Genomic DNA, 18,807 nt, shown 5'->3' with positions numbered 1-18,807 from the left:
CATTAAGGCATGAAATTGCTACACATTTCCAAAATTGTGTAGCAAATTGATCAAAATTGAGTAGCATTTTGCTCCGCGATACCGGCTATGGCCAACGCTGCCCCAATGCCCCCCGAAAAAATTCCTGGCGCCACCACTGGATGTTGTAAACATATTTGTGTTGACCGACAGGTCAAAAGGGTAAACACTCAATGAAAAGTTAATTAAGGTTTGTTTGTTTTGGATATATGCCTCTAAGATTAGGGGCTGTGCAATAATTATGAGCCCCCTAATTTTCTAACGGCTCGCCAAAAATCTCTTGCCCCCCCTCGGCCTGCCAAATATCGCTTGCCCCCCCCTCTCGGCCCGCCAAAAATTTGTTGCCCCCCCTTACACATGCCAAATTTTTGGGAACCCAATTTGCAAACCTTAAATGGTCCAGATATATGTTGCGAGCGCAGCGAGCAGGAAAATTTGCATTTTAAAGCGTTTCCGTACTGTTTTCCTAAGCCTTTTTAGAACATTTTAATTAAAAGGTGCCCTATGAATGTGTGCCAAAAATCGCTTGCCCCTCTCTCGGATGGCCAAAATTGCTTGCCCTCCCTATCGGCTCGCCAACAATTTCATGCCCCCCCACTTTTACCCTCCCCAGGGCTCATAATTATTGCACAGCCCCTTAGAGGACCATAACAATTTTCCAAGAAAATTTGACAAATATTTGGTTTTTTTTGACAAATATTTGTTTTATGAGGCCCAGATTTTTGGCAAAATTGCAAGAAATATAACACAATTTTTACACTATTTCAAAAACAAATTTGAAACTTAGGTTCCAGTTAGGGGAAATTTAATTATTTTTTCCAACAATTTAAAAAAACAAACCCATTTTACTATACTGAATAGCCCAATTACAAGGGGTGATTGATAAGTTTGCAGCCTAGGTAGAAGGAATCAGTTCTAGAAAATCATATACACACATTTTCAAAATGGGCCCCTTGAAGATCAACACGGGGTCATGGGGTCATGCAGCATAATGGATCTCTTCTGCGGGATCTTGGACTCGTTGACAATATCTACATATCTGTAACAGAAAACAAAGAAAAGAATATATGTGACCATCCATCTCAAACCGCTCGTAAAGTCGGCAAATTGTATTTCGAGTTACAGTCCAAAATGTGCATAAAGCTTGTATTCATAATGTACCTAATAATTGTCCTACAAGTTCCTCATTTCAGTCCAGTCATATACCAATCTTTAATCCTATTGTTGAAGAGGATAATAAGCTTATACTTAATAGTAAATAGCTTTAGTCTTTGTTTGCTTTGGTTAAATCCTGTTCAAGTGGTGGGTTAACCAACAATTAACAATGAGAGGACATTCCTGAACCTCGTTGACTTGGGGATGATTTGAAGTGACTGCCAATTATGACCATTTGATATTTAATACCAGCAATGTAGAAAAAGAGATATATTGTAGTACCAAAATAATGTACCTTTTTACTGAAGGAGCAAAGTTTAACAAGCCATAACTCCGCTTCTGGATATCGTTTGAAGTCAAATGATATACCATTTTAGGGCTCACATTGAAATTCCCTTACACAGGATGGTGTGCGCCATCCTGCAGCTTTCCTGTACTAGCCTTCTTTTGTTAAAATCCTGGGCAGGGTGTATGATGTATCACTGATGCATATAATCCATCCGTTTTATGACCGAGCTTTCCTGAGGTGCGCGCTTAGCGAGGGGAATCCTGCCTTCTTTCTGTGTGAAAACGTGGTAGGGTCCTTAAAGCTTATGGTATATATTTTCTAAAAACAAAATAAAACAAAATTGACCGGGCCGACTTTACTGCTGATTCGCCGCGTCCAGGTCACATATATGTAACCTCAAACATCCTGTGTAATCAGTCAATCAACAAGTAGTACACACCAGCCAAATTAAAACTATACATGTAGGTCATCACCTTCCGATTCTATCGTAGGCCGCAAACTTATCAATCACTCCTCATATGTGATGTGATCAAGCAAAATGAGTCGGGATGTTGGGAATATTGATTTTGTGATAAAGCCAATAATAGTATTCAACTTCCTTTGTTTTTTTATTGTTCTGAGCAACACTAAAATGTGATGCGATCAAGCAAAATCAGTCGGAACTCAAAAATATTAAATTTTCAGTTTCTTATAGCAATAAAGTAGTCAAAAGCATTTACAAAGCTGGATTGTGCAGAAACCCCCATTGAAATTGAACAACCAGTTCCAATGATATGAGCAATTAAAGAGTTTCCAAAACAAGAGGAAATAAAAGGAAATAATTGTTTGGCTATATCTCAAAATCAATATTTCCGAGTTCCGACTGATTTTGCTTGATCGCATCACAAATGATTATATATCTGGAGCCAAAAGTCTAATTATGATGGGGTTTGCAGCAAAATAAAGCTCTGAGAATGGTTCATATATAATGAAATTGAAAATTGAATTTTGATTTTGATCGACATCAGACTCATTTTGCTTGATCGCATCACATAATGACAACACTGGGCCATACATATCATATGGTAAATGCATTAGACAGTTATTATGGCGCATCATACAGACATTATTGGCAAATTGCAAAATTAAATTGTATATATATATATGAGTTACTAAATTGATGTTGAAATCCATCCATTAATGGACTCAAATTGCGTCTGATTAGCCTTACTACAGGGCCTTTTAATGCTCTGTGTGCTAGCCATGCGCTTCAACGGAAAAAGTTGAAGTTTCGAAATATTTTTTCAAAATATCAAGGGATATCGTAAAAACTACTGGACCAATACTAGGCTTGTTTGTACTCATTTTAATGCATTTTTCATGCTTATTCCAAATATGAAAATTTACATTTCTGAAATTTTTGATTTTTTTAAAAACTTGTCGTCTGCAGTCGACACTCGCGTGAAGAGAGTTAAGCATGCTGTACTCTGAGAACTGCTAAAAAGCCAGTGACTGCTTCACTTGAAAAGAACTGTAGGGTCTATTTAAAACAAGCTATATTCCAAGAACAGCTGAAACCCAGTGAATGCTCCGCCCAACTTTTTGTTTGTTTGTTTTTGGAGGGGAGTGGTCGCCTGGGGGTCACTTTGGAGGTGACGCGTATGTAGGGCTGTTAAAAGACCCCCTTTTTCAGCATCGCTGTCACCCAAAGACCCCATTTTTTTTTTACAAACACATGCTCTGTCACCCAAAGACCCCCTATTTTTCCATTTGATCTGTCACCCAAAGACACTTACAAGTTCAATTTGAACAGCAACTTTCATTTATCACTGATTTTGTTACTTATTTTGAAAAAACAATGAAATTTGAAGCCATTTAGAACTAGAAATTCAATTTTCGAGGTTTTTGCAGCGCTGTTTCGGCTCTCACCCAAAGATTCCATTTAAAAAAAAGGTCATGTTCTCACCCAATGACCCCATATTTTTTACATTTTGCTCTCACCGAATGCCAAAAATTATGCTCTCACCCAATGACCCCATGTTTTTTACATTTTGCTCTCACCGAATGCCCCTTAGTGCGAAAGTGCCAGCCCTACACCTATATCCATTTCATATTGAAGTGCCCCCCGGAGTGGTCGCTGGATTTTAGCAGTTCTCAGGGTATATAGCGATTTTTAGGGATTGACATGGTAAAAAGGCCCTAATTATATCATGAGATAAAAGGTTAAATGGGGGGAGTTTTGGGGGGAAATGTCTTCCCCCTTTGGTGCTGCCATTGAAAGTTTTTACACCACCGTGGAAAATATTTCTTCTAAGACGCTGTGCAATAATTATGAGTCCAGAGGAGGTTCAAATTTCAAAATGGTGTGCAAAACATTGCTTGACCCCCCCGCCTGCCAAAATTGCTTGCCTTCGCAGCCTGCTGCATCAAACAGGAAATTTGGCATTTGATCATATCTGTAATGTTTGCATGAGATTTTTATTTCAAAGGTGACCTGCATACATGTGTGTGCTAAAAATTGCTTCCTACCCCCACTTTTCACCTGTCAAAAATTGCCCCCCCCTCTTCGGCTTGCCAACAAATTGTGAATCCTCTGTTGCCCTCTCCTGAGGCTTTGTCCATTCTGTGACTATGAAATGAATCAGTAAACGACTTCTCAATTATTTCCGAAACATCAGTTAAATAGACATTAACATATTTGCTGAAGTAGACGAAATAAAGCAAACAAGGACACAACGGTAATGACACCAAACATCCTATGCGATCGGTTTCATCAGTCATCAGTAAAACTGGACTCTGTACATTTGTTAAACTCCTACACAGGTGTTGGCTGTGTTGCTGGATTCCTTTCTGTGTATCCGACATGCAGGACAAAACCCATTCTTGTCCTGTGTGCAAGACTAAGCTTGGTACATTTAAACATATTTAAAGGTAGGATGATAAACATATCAGGCTTGATGCTTGTCATCCATAATTTAGGCCGGTAGCCAGGATTTTTTTCCAAAATGCGTTCAAGTTTTTTTGAAATTTTGCCAAACTAAAAATATGCTTACAGGCAAAAAGTTAAAAAAAATTCCTAAAATAGGGAGTCCATTTTAAATTTGTATCTTCTTTCTGTATATTTTTAAAATGTACATTGAAAAGGGGACCTTTTTGTTGATGGAGGTCATACCCCCTGGCTACAGGCCTGTTCATGATTCATTTGTTGGTTAGTTCATTATTGATCATTTTGTTGGACATTGTCATTCTTTCCACGTGCTCCCAATACTTATATCACATTGTTTCCTTTGGTACACCCATTTCCTTTTTAAAGGAATTTTTATTTTATTTCTTCATCAAGCAGTCAGTCAGTATCAGAAAGTCATATCATCACATGTTCAGATATAACTGGGTAAAAGCCATGACTCACCAATATTGTTAATTATTAGCACATTTTATATTGTACCATTCACACCAGTGCTCATGAATTCTATGGGGGTTGGACCCCTGGCTACAGGCCTGTTCATGATTCATTTGTTGGTTAGTTCATTATTCATTGTTATTGGTCATTTTGTTTTATTTCTTCATCAAGCAGTCAGTCAGTATCAGAAAGTCATCACATGTTCAGTTATAACTGGGTAAAAGCCATTAATCACCAGTATGTTTTGATGAATCCAAGTGTGTGAAAATATTGGATCCAACACATAATGATGATAAAATTGGATGCTTTACACCCAATATTTATTCGTCGAGCTTTAAAATTTGAGTTTTAAAATATTGGACTCGACTCACGCCTCGTCCAATATTTTAAAACTCATAGCTCACCAATAAATATGGGCTCAATCAATCCAATTTTATATCAATATTGTTAATTATTAGCAAATTTTATATTGTACCATTCACACTGGTCAGCAGAAATTGAGCTATATTTCATTTTTACTTCACTGCAACTGCAAAGCTACGTAACATTTGATTCATCGATACATTTATCATTTTCATTGCAATCAGCTAGAATTTAAGTAACTATCACATCCAAAAAAGAAAGTCCACACTACTTCAAATGAGCAGTCATAACTATGGGCCCAATTGTGATACCAAACTTAGTGTAAAAAGATATTGGAATATGTAATCTGTTTGAATTTGCAACTTATCAAATCACATCAAATTTTATTCAATCATCATTATTCTATTTTCGTTTTACACAAGTGTGCAAACTGCAGCTAACAAAGTAACAAAATGTTCATAATTAATTTGATTGCTCTACATTAAATGCATTCAAAGTTAATGGCCGCTCAACATGAGAAACCAACCAGATAACAACATACTTGCTGCAAGGGCGTTGGCTCTGAAGATGTTGATCCTTGTTATGTAAATGAGACAATTTCACACTCCCTGGTTTCATACAGGATTTTTGGACTATTTTCTATGCACAAAGTTGTTTTCTGCATTTTGGACAACTTGCTATTAAATTTCAGCTTGTATATCAAACCCTAGTATTGCATGACTATTTGGTGCAGACATCACGATAGTGTATGCTCAAGAAATGTAATGAAGTAGTGCGACTTTCTTTTTTGGATACATTATTTTCATTAGGGTACATGTTGTGTATGTGTAACTGTAGGTAACGGTTAGTTATCACCAATGGAAAATAGTCCAAGAACATAAAATTTTAGAATTGCTAATAAATTTACCGAAAATTTAATGTATAATAATTTATGTCTAATGTGTTACCGATGGTAGTGAACAATAGGTGTTTAACAATTTGAAAACAGCCGACTATTTCATGTAAGTATAGTCACATGACAAATTGTTGTTTGAACTTGTTTCCACGTAAAACAAGTACCGGTAATTTGTTACATGACTAATTTAACCTCATGAGAACTACCTGCCGATTGGCCAAAAAGAAGTTTTCATTATCAATTGGCCCAATCAGCAACATTGTTAGAATAATTTCACCACGCAAAAACATTGGGGTGAATTATTTGCAAAGCTCCATTCTGATTGGAGATTAAAGTGAAAATATCATGTAATTGACCAATCAGAGGCAATGTTAGATCGGCAGGTAGTGCTCAGGGGGTTAAATTGCATGACAAGCTCATCCTTGACTGTGAAAATTGGTGTTATGCTCTCAAGCAGATAACTTTATTATGTTGCTTAGATTTATTATCATGTGCCACTTTTTTTTCAGCATTATAAATAATTTATCAAGCATACCAAATGTTGTCAATGCAAGTTATTTGTACTTGTACATTTAAACAAATTTGTTTGATCTTCGGATTCAGTGATTGTCGATGCTGCTTCGATGCTTGTTTTTAATGAACCAACAACTAATTAGTCAGAATTAATGCTAAATTCATATTGATTGATCATTGTCAATACAGGCTGAGATTCACATATTATCACAATTAACAAAAGTCATTTAATTGATTTCATAAATAATAAGGATCGACCAAGCATCGATGGTCGATCGAAAGATTGAACTAATTTGTTTCTATTGCCTTACTTTTTTTTATATAAAAGCATGAATGTATGCTTGTATGATCCAGCACATCAAAAGTGGAGGGGGGGGACTTTGCAGGTGAAATCAATTTTGAGTTCAGTATTGTTGCTTTGAAAGCATTTTGCAAACTTTAAAATGGCACCTCATTTGCTAAAATTGATCAAGGCATTCATATTTTAAGTGAAAATTGAAAAGCATCGCCCACAAGCCCCACATTCTTATTATTTTTCGTATTTTTTTTAAAGCTCTGTCTTGAAAAGCACTTGCCATAAAGTGCCCCTTTTAATGTGCTGCATCACATTATATGAAAGAATGTCAGAATCATTTTTAAATAAATCAAATTTTCAATTGGTATAGGTTTTATGGCCCCATAAAAAGTTTAGGGCAAGCTCTTTTGGATTTTAATTTATTGAGATAGGGGGGATGCAGGAGCTATTTGTTCACTTTTACCCATTTAACTAAATAGCTGCAGTGTACTTATTTATATTTATAGTACATTATGATCTTACTGGAATTGAGTCATGGAACCCAATAATCGCATATATATTTCCATAAATCTTTGGTTCTTGAGTTAGGCCAATAATATATCAATACAAATGTTTTGGGTGTTGTTCCCCTCCTAAGAAAAACCATGCATGTGGGGTGAAAATGATGTCACTTATAAAGCATTTAGATCATCGTTTATAGAACCCATACCATTCCACTTTGTGTGTCAGCCTTGTTTGTCTCAATATTTAAGTGTAAAAACTGCCTTCAGACCCACCTCAAATAAATTTAATTTTGTATTGGTACAGGTTTTATGAAGCTTAGAATCCATTTTAGAGCACTCATTAAGCTTTAATTTATTAAAAGGTTAAGGTATGTCACAATTAATTAATGCATCCCGTAACTAAATGTACAGTAATATTGAGGGGGCTCAATTGATGAATGATGTGCTATGGTGCATCTATTGCTAAACTACGATGAGCATGCAGGACCCAGTGATTTTCAAAGAGGAAAATTCCGCATTTCCCCACATTATGTCACAGTATAATCAAATGAATTTATTTTCTCTGCAATATTTTATGGATTTTAAGCAGTCAGTGAAACAACTGTAATATTATAGTTATTTATTTCTTAATTATTCTATTATTTGGATAATTTTTAAGACATTATAATCTAGGTAGGTTTAATAGCCTCCCATGAGAATTACTGCCTTTCTTACACAGTTTCTGATTGGTTAATTATGTGAAATGATCATCTCAGTGACCAATTAAAATGCAGCTTCTAAATATAAGCTCAATCCTCTTCAGCCCCTACCACAATTCTTACCATGTTTCTGATTGGTTCAATAAATCATAATGGCCTTGTTGTAACCAATCAGCATGTAGTACACATAGGGCGGACCTGAAAATCTTGAATCAAAAGTATAAAAATGACCCATCATCTGAACATGTACATTGCATTTTAAGGTTCTGACATAGGCTTCAACATAAAAAGTCCGATTGAGATATTTTCTCAAAATATCAAGTGCTACATGTATTTCAAGAATCACTGAACCAAAACTAGGCTTGTTTGTACTCATTTTAATGCATTTTTTGTCCTGATTCCATATATGGTCATGAAAATATACAATTCTGAGATTTTTGAATTAAATAAAAAACTGTAAACTTGTCGTCTGCAGTTGACACCCACATAGAGATAGTTAAAATTAGGCAAACAAGACATCCTCTTTTCAGCTGATTTCCTCTAAGTAGCAGACTGTCAGAAAAGCAAGGGCCCAATCAGCAAATTATGTAGGGGGGGGGGGGGCAATATTTTCATACCCAACTGAAAATGTTGGAAGTTGGGGATGAGAGTATAGTCCCTCCTTTTTATCATTTAGCAGGCATATACTATTCCAGTTGAAGAGTTGGAATTCATACACCCCTCTCTGGAAGACATGACCTTAATCTTCCACACAGAGAGTGTGAATTTCAAATGGGTTACCTGAATGGGTGACTCCATTTAAATTTACACTCCCTGCATGTGCTCTCCTCCGACTAGGGTCTTGGTTAGAAATTGAGGTTTGCCCGTCATTCAAATAAAAATGCCTGTCCTAATTTGACCTTTTACCAGACCTCTACAGCCCATCATTGGTTCAAAGAGTTCAAATATGTCTTGCTATGGCCATGTTTTGCAAAGCTGGTCTACTAAAAAGGTCAACAACAGCCTTTGTCAATACCTTCAATTAGGGACCGGTCACAAACACTTGTAAGGGGGGGCCTGATGCAAAAAAACTTTCATCGGGAAAATTTTTCGGGGCCCCCCTTTACAGACCTCAACAATTTCAGGGCCCCTCTTTTTGACATGAAAATTATGGGTGAACCCCATAGAAAAACATATAAACTTAATTTTTCCAGGAAAATTTGTGGTCATTTTTTCAGGCCCCCCCTTAGGAGGGTCAAAAATTTCAGGGCCCCCCTTTTTGCATTAGGCCCCCCCTAACAAGTGTTTGTGAACGGTCCCTTACAATGCAGCATCTGTCAATGGCATTAATTTTGCCCGTCCCAGGAGCAAAATCCCCGTCTAAAATGACGGCCAGACGGGTGGCTAGCTAAGACACTGCCTCCGACCTGCTTGAAAAGAAATTGCTGCATATTTTGCCACTCTTTCCGCACAATGTAATGGACCCTGATCATGACAAGTACAAATACACGCTATTACATATTATAGAAGACGGCTAAATTGGCCAGTTAAATTTGAGTAATGATGTAATTTATTACATAGCTTGACACTGGGTGTGTGTGTGATTATTTATCTGCCATTTTCCCCAATATTGAATACAAAATTATTCTTTTTAGCATAGCTCAAAATAAAATCCTTATTTTGATATTGATTTGAAGCTATTTTCCCCAACAATGACATGATCTAGTCCATGGGGACCAAAGGTGACAAATTTGAAATTGAGATAAAGGCACAAATATGGAGTAAAAAACAATAAAATGTGACACAATCTGGTCCATGGGGGGGGCAAAGGCGGCAAATTTGAAACTGAGATAAAGGTAAATATATGGAGTAAAAAACAATAAAATACATAAGAAAATAGACATCACAAAAAGCTTCATAACTTTAGAACCAAGTATGCTTGACCTTCGGTGTTTACAGTATATGATAGCCTAATGTTTGTATTAAAAAATGCCTCCTTTGGCCTCATCCAAAATAAGGAAAAATATGGAGGTTATCCTGAGGACAACTTAGCCATAACCATGCCCATGGTTGTTTGGTTATCGGAAGGGAAAGAACAAGCAAAAAAGGAGAGAAGATGAACAAAGAAGTCACTTGGCACCCCTGAGATTCGACCGTCCGACCCCTCGCATGCCACCAAGAAGATCACGGTCCCTCTAGCCACAGGTGTTGCGCTGGCCCGGCCAGTTTTTTCTTGGGTATATATGACTTAGGCTGATCTGGTTGTCCGTCGGACAAGTGCATGGCTCATCTTGGTTGTCCTCTGATTTTTGAACAAGGGGACAAGAGGATAAGTGCTAACACTGATGTCACATAAATATTATGATTTATGGACCACCAGACCACTGATATTCATGATCCAATGATTTTCATCAAAATCAAAATGCATGGTGGATGTATATACATTATAAAGACATCTCTGTAGATATGCACATTTCATTCATTCATTCATACTGTATTTTACATACTGTATTTTACATCATTACATACATGTAATAATAAAGAAATTCAAATTTCAAAAAGCACCAAATAAATACAAATCAAATGAAATTGCAGAGCCGCCAAGAGTAATGTACTAGCAATACTAGTACTGTTACCCAGTATTTTGTACTGTTTTTATTTTAAGAATACTTTAAAATGAAAGAAAACAGAAAATGTTAAAGAATACTGTTTTATCCTTTTCTTTACTGGGTATGTAACCAACCTTAGTGTTCCGATGGGTTAAATAGTCTGGTCACTGAGCTAATTTTACATACAATTTTCTTTTTTTTTTCTGTTTCTGATTTTACCTAAAACAATTTCTGATGGGGAAATGTGCCAGTTTGCCATCCTCTAGTTATGCCACTTGGGTAGACTTTATGTCATATAAAATGGACCAATATGACACAGTGCAGATAACACACAGACCTTTGACACTTACAGGCAAGCTACTAACACATTGTGCTCCTGAAAATGATAAGGAGAGCTGCAGGGAGGGAGTGGTATAATATAATGTTGGAATTATAGTGGCACATCAAAAGTTTTGGAAGGCTGTACAGGGACTGTCTTTTTGCTCTCCGTAAATCTGATAGGAGAGTTATTTTTAGCTCTGCTTAGTTGACCATTCTCTCCCTACATTCTATTGTAAATGCTCTAAATAGCTCTCCTTGAAGGTTCCAGAAGAGCTATTTAATGCTCTCCTGCAAATTCCAAAAGACAGTCCCTGCTGTTAGGGCAGTGAATGAGTGAATATGGAATGGTGATGACTCCTTGCTTTTGCTCATCACAAAAATCAAAGCCGGTCAGAGAGACATTAGACATGCAGCAAGGTACTCCTTATATGGTGGTGATTCCCCTAGTTCTGTAACCTGTATGGATAATACGGTGTCGGCCTCCTATGTCAAATGTTTGCTATTTCGAAGGTTCGCTATATCAAAAATAAGTTGTGTTAGTGTGGAATATCATATAGGATCACTATGTCAAATATGTAATTATTAATAAGGTTTGCTAGGGTTTAACCTATAGGGCTAGGTTTAGGGATAGTGTTAGAGACAGGGTTAGGGTAATTTTCCACAGAGTGAACCTCTGACATAGCGACTAGTGATTGGAGTACATACATTGTAGGATCCACATAGTATCAATGTCCCTGATATGTCCTTGTACAACACACGCACATTTAATATTGTGGACCTGCCCATACATAACAATAATAATTTACCTTTCTTTTTTTCTTTTAATATCCTTATATTGATTCCGTAGGCTTTGGATCTGTTGTTTAATTCCATTCTGCATGGATAGCTGTAAAGACACAACACACTCCTGTCCTGTGTGCAACTTTCAGATGGCATACCACAGCACCTTGTAGGATTACAGCTATTCCACTACACTACCCATGTGGAAGATTTTGGAAACTGCAGGGGGAGTATGTTTTTCAAATGTAATTGGTCAGGGTTAATCATTCTGAAACCCATACTATAGTTTGATCAGCTCGTAATCGGCGGGCCTTGTAACATCGCGGATTAATATCAATATATTTTATTTGGAGAAATGTCTCGCCAGAAGTATTACAAATCATTAGTTAAAGTCCTATACTTCGTCTACTTTCTTTTACACGCAAAATATAGACCAGGCAGATCAACTGAATATATGAATACAAAAGCCACCTAAGTCCATACTTTGGCCAAATTGAGTTAAGCATGGGAAATTGTTGCTATACATAGGTCTGTCATATGTATGAAAGAACAACTCAAATTCATCCTCTGTGTCTATTGAGCATGTGAAAAATAGCATGTATGAAAGAATCACCCAATTCCATGATTTGAGTCTTGTAACACATTGATTGAAATCCAGTATGTATAAAAGTCCACTTGTAACACATTCATTGCTAGAGAATGACTTTTGAACAAAAAATGGGTTTAATAAAGGAAAGTGTGTGGTTTATATTACATGGCAGAATGCTTATCAACATTATACATACCTGTGTGCTTTATTTTGTATTATCTTACTAGTGGTAATCTCATTCTAACATTGTTGTCTTTGTATATGATTAAAAAAAACCCAAAAAGTCCAAAATTTAAAATGAACCCCACGAAGTCCCTGAAATGCTAATCGTCATACCTAATACAGGTTAATCCACTCATTTGCACGTAAAACTTACCATATTGACCAGGTAAATCTAACTGAAGGAATTAAAATGATACACAGGTTTTTCTCTCAAAATAACTTCGCATGGACTTAGGTGGCTTTTGTATTCATGTATTCAACTATATCACTCTTAACGTCGGTCTACTTTTTGGCGTAGTGGTAAAAGCCTAATAATTCCCGCTGATTACGAGCTGATCAAATTATACCCCTGTATTTATATGGCTTTGCCAATATCATCCACAACTGGAGTGAGTATTTCAAATGGAAGTTACCCAATTGTCTATTCTATTCAAAACTCATACTCCCTCTGTGGAAGACTTTAGCTAAATCTTCCACAGGGCTAGTGTGGATTTTAAATGAGATAGCCCATTGAGTATCCTAGCGTGAAAGTTCATCTGTGTTGGTAATCAAATATTTAAAAATGAAGAATTGAACTTTTGTTCACGACACGTAAAGTTGCTCACCTGAAATTTAGGTTGTTAAGACTACAACCTTCTACAGCAGAATGATCCAATTCGTTGATCGATTTGATGGCTCTCGACTTGTGATGTCAGAACTGGATTGTAGACTCTTGATCAGTAATTGATTATTTAGACAATATAATAACTGTGCACCATCTATTTGAGATCATCGTGTGAAATCGGTCAAGGTATTTTTCCGAGGGAGCGGTAGCTCCCGAGGAAAAATACCGAGGCCCAAAACAAAACCCAACAATTTCACACAATGACCTCAAACTAGATGGTGCAAAGTTATTATTGTCATTCATTACCGTCGTATCTGATATTTTGAACAAATTAAAATGGCACTGTTAAATATAATCAGTTTTAATTATTGTTATTACCTACCCTGCAAACAAATCGACCAGGCGAATTTAACATTCGCGCCGACAACAAGAGCTACCAATCACAGAAGCGCGAAGGCATCGCGTAAGTAGTGCGTTGCCATAACGCTTGGCGTATACATGCATGCGCGCGCAGAAGTCATTGTAGCGCATCAGGAGTCATTGTGAGTTATTAATGACCGCGCAATGAGTGCGCAGTCAGGCAATCAATATCTTTTGATTGGATCGCACTTGCTGCATATATTAATGAGATTATGAATATTACAATTATTGTAGCACATACGGTCTAGCCAAACATCTTTGAATATTCGCTACAATATATCAGGAGTCTACAATCCAGATCTGATGTCACAGGTCAAGAGTCATCAAATCAATCAACTGATGAAGTCTAATAACTGAAAATTTCAGGTGAGCCACCCTTTGGGTTGTGAATAAAAGTTCAATTCTTCATTTATTTGATTCCTTCCGCTTTATGTGAGATAAACTCCAAATGTGCCCATTAGATTTAAAAACTGAAATAGCGAAAATGAAACCCAGTTTTGTTCTGCAAATGTTGATACTAAATTTGTCTCAATAGCCTAAAATGTGTTGAGATATAATTAAAGACAGAGATAAAAAGAATTTATCGCGTCTGATGTCACTGTCAATTACGATCCTTGATTGGTTTACACAGGTTATTCAGCTGCCAGAAAGGAAGACCGATCTATCTGGTGCTGATCGGAGAAAAGGAATAGCAGCAAATGGCGAAAAATTCCGTACTTTTACAAGGCAAAAAGCAGCTTTTCTAGGCATTGTGGACATGGTGCCTTCGGTTATTAAAGTTTTCTACTATAAAGACCTAACTTTTGAGATGGTTTGCATGTCAAAAGGTGCAAAATTAACAATAAGGTGCCCGCTTATAAATCCGTGTTCAGCAAGTCATCATCACGACACTTGTAAACAAACCATGCTCGAATTTGATTGACAGATGACGTCAGACACGATAAATTCTTTTTATCTGTGTCTTTAATTATAGTGACCCTGTTGAATGAAAAAGATGCATATTCAACAGTTGCACTTAAAAACCATAGAAAATATTGCTTTTGCTGCTAGAATGCCTGTTAATCACTGGTCATGTAGAGGATGAAATGTTATTTAAACTCCATTGAATAGTTTTTTTTAGTGCAACCTTTGAATCTGCAGCTACACCATGGCAACAATATTTTAGGGTATTAAGGCATGGGGTATGAACGTTTGGACAGTATTTATTGTGGATATTAGAGCACATCAGACATATCGAATTGCATTCTGAATAAGAAGAATGTACTTCTGATATCAAATAATTTTGATTTTTGAAATTGCAATGTAATACACATTTTATGGCAAATGATTAAAATTTGATATTTTGATATTTTACTCAAGTAAACTTTATAAATCTGATGATTTATACTTAAAGTGTATGTAGGTGGGATGAAAAGCCGATGATCAATTGAAAATTGTGACCTTTCGTATTGAAGATATGGATTTTTTTCCCAAAACACCAAAAAAAATTGGTCTTTTTGGGAAAAAAAATCCATATCTTCAATATGAAAGGTCAAAATTTTCAATTGATCATCAGCTTTTCCTCCCAGCTACATATACTTTAAGAATATATCATTAGATATATAAAATTTACTTTGAGGACTGTGTGAAAAATATCAAATTTTAATAATTTGTCATAAAATTTGTATTATATTGTGAATTTCAAAAAATGAAAATTATTTGATATCAGAAAGACATTCTTCGTATTCAGAATGCAATTCGATATGTCTGATGTGCTCTCATGTCCCACAAAAAATACTGTCAAAATGCTAATTCTAGATCCCTTAAGAGTCAACAAATAAAGTGTCAAAATTTGTAGATCAAAAGTTTCATTTTGCAGTTTTTGAATTTAATGCATAGATATTGTGATCATATCTTATAACAAAGGGGGTAGTGTTTGTAATGCGTTTCACTTAAAGAGTTTAAACCATCTTGTTATAAATGTATGAATTTCACAGATTACTTCGAAATTTTGGGAGAGCCATACAAGCTCTCATTTTAATACCTCAAGTGTCTATATTTGGATTATATTTGAATTGTAATTCTTGCTCTCAAATTATGATAATGAAATATTGGTGCGATTAGAATTTAATTTCCACTCAGAAGGATCAAATCAGTCTTTCCATTTTATTGATAAACCTTGAAGATCTTTTACACCACCTGATTGATGCAGTGTGCTATATTTATTTTATTTGAATTGTCCTAGAGTGTGCTTCTGAAATATAGTAAAATGTTGTAAAGTCTTCATTGTGATCATTATTAAAGCCATGTTTTTCCGGAAGTATTAAGCCAAAATCAGATTTTTTTCTCCAAATACCGTATTTAAGTCAAATAAACGCCCGGGGCTTTACATTTTCCAAATGGGGCGTTTATTCAAGGTCAATTTTAGAACGATAATTCCCGTTAAAATCATTAGGTAAACTTAAAACTCACTCTAAAATGACGAACTATGAACTAGAAACACCGATCTAGAAACACCAATCCAGATTTTCGCCAATTATTGACGCTATTATCAACCATGTGGGCAACTTGGTAAGCTTACTACACAAGATAGCATGGAAATATCAGCATTTCTGAAACATCTTGGTTGAAAAAAGTGGTGGGGGCATTTATTTGAGGGGGGGGGGGCGGCTATTTGACGAAATACGGTATGAGTTTTAAACCATCTTGTTATAAATGTATCAATTTCACAGATTACTTCGAAATTTTGGGAGAGCTATACAAGCTCTCATTTGAATACCTCAAGTGTCTATATTTGGAATATATTTGAATTGTAATTCTTGCTCTCAAATTATGATAATGAAATATTGGTGCAATTAGAATTTAATTTCCACTCAGAGGATCAAATCAGTCTTTCCATTTTATTGCTAAACCTTGAAGATCCTTTACACCACCTGATTGATGCAGTGTGCTGTATTTATTTTATGTGAATTGTCCTAGAGTGTACTTCTGAAATATAGTAAAATGCTGTAAAGTCTTCATTGTGATATACCTTACAATATATTTTATTCTATTTATTTATACAAATATTAATATATATATATAACTATATGAAAATTATATGTGATTTATATATCAACTCTATTTATTGTGCAATTTAGTACATTTAGCCAATTCTAAAATAGCCATGTGTCTAATTAGATGTAATTTAAATACATGTAGATGAATTTGTGCAAATACTGTAATTGTGAGAAAACCAGTGTATTTGAAATTTGAATACATCTTCCAATGTGCCATATAAGAAGAGATGGAAGTAAAGGGTTTTTGTTATGGAAATACAACAAAATGGTTTGCTGCCCCTGATCTGTGTTGAGATAACTTTACCATGTCCAGATGTAAATCATTGGTGGCATCAGAATTTTTTTCCAGGTTGAGTGGGGGCTGGGGGAAAAGTGACTTGCAGGGGGGCCAAAAATCATGACATTTTTGCAAAGTGCCACGAAAATGGTAGATTTTTTACATTTTTAGGGGGCAAGATCTCTAACTGGGGGCATTTTCAATCAAGCAATATCTTAAAGACACTAAAGGTCCGTTAATACTACCACCGCATTTCCGATGCGTTGCTTTGCGATGCCGATATATCAATTACATTAACGCTTGCCACAACTCAACGCAACTCGTCGATTTCCAAGTTAAAACGTATTTAACTTTATTGCGATATCGCAATGCAGTTTGCTTTGCGACGCAGTGCAACAACGCACCGCATCGCAAAGCAAACTACTGCATTGCGATATCGAGGATAGGAGGTTGGACTGTACTTTTGAAACAGTACATAGACAGGACAGGACATGAAAAATAGTATTCAATAACACAACCCACCCAAATGCAGGTGCCTGATAGCCATCACAATGATATATTAAATTGTATTCAAATTGTTTGTACTTAAAAATTATTGCCAAAGATAAATTGTTGAAATAATATTATGTATTACAAAATATCAGGAAAATCTACATTTTGTTCTATAATTGGTGCTTACTAGTTTTTGGCATTTGCCAAAATATTTAATTGAGAAGAAATTAATTGTTTTCTAATTTATTGATATTAATTGGTGCTCTTAAATATTGGAAATATTTTTACTATATGAATTTTAAGATTGGAATCGGTTCAATATTTGAACACAAAATAACCTTGTATTGATTAAATTGTATGTCATGCTGAACAAACCTGAAATCTGCAAAAAAACTAATTGAAACAGGGAGAGTCAAAATGATCTTTATCCAACTTTACTAATATTTTTCTGAAGTCATTAAGGGATTGGATAGCAACGTTTGTACAGTACTTTTGTGTGACCTGAAAGCACATCAGACACACCAAATTGCATTTTGAATACCCTTCTAATTTTAAATAATTTGGATTTGTTGTAATTTGCAACATAATACAAATTTTATGACAAATTATTAAAAATTTAATTTTTGACATTTTACAGTCCTCAAACAATAAACATTTTGACATTTTGTATTGAAGATACATGTATACATTTTTCCCAAAAAGACCTAATATTTTAGTGTTTTCAGGAAAAATATGTATAACTTCAATACGAAAGGTCAAAATTTTCATATGATGAACGCATTTTCCTTCCAGTTACATACACTTTAAGTACATATCATTAGATTTATAAAGTTTACTTCAAGGAAAAAATATCAATTTTAAATAATTTGCCATCAAATTTGTATTATGTTGTGAATTTAAAAAAATCAAAATTATTTGATATCAGAAGGACATTCCTCATATTCAGAATGCAATTTGGTGTGTTTGACGTGCTCTCAGGCCCCACAAAAATACTGTGCAAAGGTGGATGACCGATGCTGCACTTATGGTAGTGTTGTTTGAAAAGCCCGTAAAACACAGGGTTTTTTGTCGCCTAAAGCATCTAATGCAGTTGTAACAATTCAATTTTGAAATTATTAAGATGAAAATCCGCGCAGAGGTCAGGAGGTATTTGTAGTGAGAAAACTATATTTAGTAGTGATAGAAGTCAAGAAGATGTCATTGTATTAACTAAATGTACATTTTTGTATTTGAAAAGCTGTGTGTTTGTTTGTTAGTAATTGCATATATTTATTATATTAATATGTATTCATGTGAAATTATGTATGTTTGTATCACTACTGAACAATGAGGTTAAGGGGGTACTACACCCATGGCCAATTTTCTGCC

The 18,807-nt window shown here is 35.5% G+C and overlaps 1 protein-coding gene across 1 annotated transcript in view; it reads left to right on the top strand.

Moving 5' to 3' along the window:
* The window catches only part of LOC140163775 (cell death-inducing p53-target protein 1-like), a 28,170-nt gene extending 14,241 nt beyond the window's left edge, over positions 1–13,929 (top strand). The window contains exons 3-5 of the mRNA XM_072187091.1: positions 4,265–4,369; positions 5,016–5,078; positions 11,865–13,929. Coding sequence (XP_072043192.1) covers positions 4,265–4,369; positions 5,016–5,078; positions 11,865–11,970 — 274 coding nt within the window. The 3' untranslated portion in view covers positions 11,971–13,929. The remainder of the gene's footprint in view (positions 1–4,264; positions 4,370–5,015; positions 5,079–11,864) is intronic.
* The last annotated feature ends 4,878 nt before the right edge of the window (positions 13,930–18,807 follow it).

This window comes from Amphiura filiformis, chromosome 11 (genome assembly GCF_039555335.1).
Source record: "Amphiura filiformis chromosome 11, Afil_fr2py, whole genome shotgun sequence".
Taxonomy (NCBI): domain Eukaryota; kingdom Metazoa; phylum Echinodermata; class Ophiuroidea; order Amphilepidida; family Amphiuridae; genus Amphiura; species Amphiura filiformis.
The sequence above is the reverse complement of the archived record's forward strand: the minus strand, read 5'-3'. Positions and strand labels throughout refer to the sequence as shown.